This window comes from Microtus oregoni, unplaced genomic scaffold (assembly GCF_018167655.1).
Source record: "Microtus oregoni isolate MIOR12 unplaced genomic scaffold, Mior012 000117F_ref0000505, whole genome shotgun sequence".
Lineage (NCBI taxonomy): Eukaryota > Metazoa > Chordata > Mammalia > Rodentia > Cricetidae > Microtus > Microtus oregoni.
The window spans coordinates 1,199,347-1,202,836 of NW_024544746.1; the positions used below are offsets into that span (position 1 = coordinate 1,199,347).

General features: G+C 53.7%; 1 protein-coding gene across 1 annotated transcript; it reads right to left on the bottom strand.

Annotated features, from left to right (window-relative positions):
* Positions 1–1,466: 1,466 nt before the first annotated feature.
* Positions 1,467–2,627, bottom strand: LOC121444061 (urotensin-2 receptor). The gene has a single exon (XM_041645804.1). It carries the CDS (start codon positions 2,625–2,627, stop codon positions 1,467–1,469), a length of 1,161 nt encoding a protein of 386 aa, XP_041501738.1.
* Between the last annotated feature and the right edge of the window lie 863 nt (positions 2,628–3,490).

Here is a 3,490-nt window from a genome sequence, read left to right on the forward strand (position 1 = left end):
TAGAAATGAGTGTCAAGTAAGGGTGGAACAAACTTGGACCCAGCTCTGAGTTCTTTGAGACAAGAACTGGAATTGGACTTTATCAAGAAAAGGGGCTTTCTAAAGCTGAAGCCCGGCATCAGAGATGCAGTAAGGTTTGGGGTAAAGGAGAGGGGCAGCACAGGACAGGGGTCTCAGCTGGGTTAGGATGCTTGGTCCCACTGCCCACATCCTCAAGTGATTCACTAGTCAGTTTCTGGTTTTGCAGAGCTGAGGCCTCTCACAGGCTAAGCAAGTTTTCTGATACTGAGCTATATTCCCTGTGGCCAGCCACCAGAATCTACATCTGGAACACTGTATCACTCCAGAGAATCTACATCTAGAACACTGTATCACTCCAGAGAATCTACATCTGGAACATTGTATCGCTCCAGAGACCCTACATCTGGAACATTGTATCGCTCCAGAGACTACATCTGGAACATTGTATCACTCCAGAGACCCGCACTCCAAATCCTGCCACAAAAGTGCACCCGACCTTCAGCAAGAGAAAGGTACAACAGCCTCTGATGATCACCCTGAAGTGGGTGGACAGGTGTGGTCTGGTCATGGCAAGAGAAATGGCCAGCCAACAAAGGATGTCCTGAAGATGGTACTTGGGGCAAGGAAACAGTTTGTCCAGGAGCAGTGAAGCCAGGGCCTTATTGGTGTCACTGTGAGTCACTTTTGGGTTTTGACTATCTCATCCAAGAACTGTAGCCTGCAGGGCTTCCTTTGTGTACTTGAGCTTCACTGCTAGCTGGGCAGTTTCTCCTCCGGGTCTACCCATGCCCCACCCCCAGCCTCTTGTAAACCTCTCCATTATCCGCCCTCCTTTCCACTTTAAATAAAGGGGAGGCCTCCCATTCACAGGCAAAGGCTTGGAAAGCAGGCGTGCCCTCACTAAACGCTCAGGTGCTTCACACTGGGGATCCCCTGAGGCCAGGACCACCCCCATCCCAACTTCCAACCCCAGCACAGAGGCAGGGCAGACTGCAGAGTACAGGGTTTATTGTTCCTTGTGCTTATGGAAACAAGAAGCTACCTTGGGACGTGCTAGGGGAGGGAGAGAGTAGATCTTGGCTGCAGGGCCCTCACCAACCAGTAGAGGGGGGTCCTTAAGGCCGGAAGGGTTTTCTACAGATCTGGTTCAAGGTCTGGCAGTAGCTGCTCTGGGTAAGTAGGCTTTAGATGACTCAGTTCACCAGGGTCTACAGAAAGCGAGTCTGGGCCGCAGGGTCTGAAGACTCTGAGAGACAGGTTTGAAGGAGGCGCGGGTTGGCGCTGCCACTGCGGGAAAGGTGCTGACGGAGCTGGAGTGAGCAACAATGAAGAAAAACCAGGGAACTTTCCGGAAGACAGCTGAGAAGGACGGACAAGATGGTTAGGTTTGAGTAGGGGATTCTGGGACGGGCTTCTCGGTGGCCTGGCTTTGGGTCCTTGCACGTTTAGACAAAGGCCCCACTAGGGGGAACTGGGGACAGCATGAGGGTCTCTGTGGTCTGCTGGCTGCTGGAGGACACCGAGCGGCCGGAATTCTGCTGGAGGTGGACTCGGCTGGGCAGGAAACTGCCAGCACTCCCTGGGCCACGGCAACTGCTACTACCCAGTGCTCGCTGGCGGCCACGCAGGTACTCACGATAGTTCTTGGTGAGCAGTGTATAAAGGAAGGGATTGACGCAGCTGTTGCCGTAAGTGAGGCAAGTGGTCAGGTAGTTGACAATGCGTGCAGTCTGGGGTGCCAGTGGCATGGCCTCGTGGTACTGGGCCAGCAGCTGCCACAGCCAGAAGGGTAGGAAGCAGGCCCAGAAGAGGAGGACGATGCCAAAGATGAGGTAGAGCACCCTGGGGTTTGGCAGCCGCCGCGTCTGCTTGAAAGAGGCTTGCTGAGATAGCCAGTAAGCCCTGGCCAGGCGGACATAGAGCAGCCCAATGACCAGGCCGGGCCCCACAATGCTGGTCCCGAAGAGAAGCGTCAGGTAAATACGGTGGGCACGAGGGCCCCAGGACGGCAGGCAAAGGCTCTTGGGGCCTCTGTGAACCAGCCGGATGGCAAGCATCACGGGTAAGGTCAGCAGCAGTGCCAGCAACCAGGTGCCCAGTGCCAGCAGCTTACGGTAACCCTTGGAGCGCTGCACCGTGTCCAGAGGTCTCAGCACCGCTGCGTAGCGCTCGCTGCTCATTATGGTCAGAGTGAAGATGCTGGCGTGCATGGTGAGAAAGTCCAGGCTAAAGAGAACACGGCAGCCCGCATCTCCAAAGTGCCAGTCCTTTGTTATATAGGTGGCTACGATGAAGGGGATGCTCATCAGGTACAGCAAGTCGGCCAGTGCCAGGTTGACCACATAGACATACATGGAGGCTGAGGCGTGCAGGAAACGGCACATGACCACCAGGGTGTACACGTTTCCCACGATGCCCACCACACCCATGGCTGAGAGCACTGCCCCAATGGCACCCGTGGCCACCAGGTCTTGCAGGGAGCTGCGATCTGTTGGGCCAGTCCAGGAACTGTTGAGGGACACATTGGGGCCGCCAGGCAACTCAGACACAGTTTCTGACACGGTCAGCGTGGGGAAATTGGTTGTAGACTCCAGGCTCAGCGCCATCTCTGTCCTCACACTGGGCTTCTGGTGGGAGTCCCACTGCTCAGAGAGGAGGGCCTGTGGAAAACGCGTCCTGTGGGAGAAGATTATTGTCAAATGTGCAAGATCATCACTTCCATGCCCTAGCAGCCTCTACGAGGGACACAGTCACTGCCCCTCTGAAAAGAGACGAGGGCTCACCAAGTCCTGTCTCCTGTTGGAACCCTCAGAAGAACCCCCTTTGTGTCGTCTCCCCAGCTACACAGGCGACCCTATAGCCATTGGGACCCACTGTCTACCCCCAGGATACTCCCCAGTAGTGTGCCAGTCTACCCCAATGCAAATGTAAAGCCTTTCTGTTTCTGAAAAGCTGGTCACAGCAAAGCAGAGGTCAGCAGTTGGCAGAGACAAGCGTCCTAAGTTCTCGCTCTGAAACCCCAGAGTCCCGTTTTCCATTTTATGTCACTTGTATGCTTTAAAGGGGTTTCTTCCCGCCACAGAAGTAATGTCTACTGAGCTTAAACGTTCCAATAGAAAAGTGGGTAAAGGCTTTTGGATTTTCATTTATCATATGAAGAAAATGTGCCTGGATCCCTGGCTCACATTACACACGCCGTGATGGAGGGCAGTCAATCAAAACAACCTGTGGAAGAAAATATTAGGATCCACGGCAGGAAAATATTTCTTTTTTCTAAAAAATTGTTTAAATTGCAGTCTTATTTGGTGTGCATGTGTGAGTACGTGTGTGCATGTGTGAGTGCGTGTGTGTGTGTGCATGTGTGTGTGAGTGTGTGTATGTGTGTGTGCATGTGTGAGTACGTGTGTGCATGTGTGAGTACGTGTGTGCATGTGTGAGTGTGTGTGCATGTGTGAGTGCGTGTGTGAGT

What these genes read in the sequence shown, in the direction of transcription:
- LOC121444061 (XM_041645804.1), bottom strand. Translation starts at nt 2,627, where the DNA reads ATGGCGCTGAGCCTGGAGTCTACAACCAATTTCCCCACGCTGACCGTG.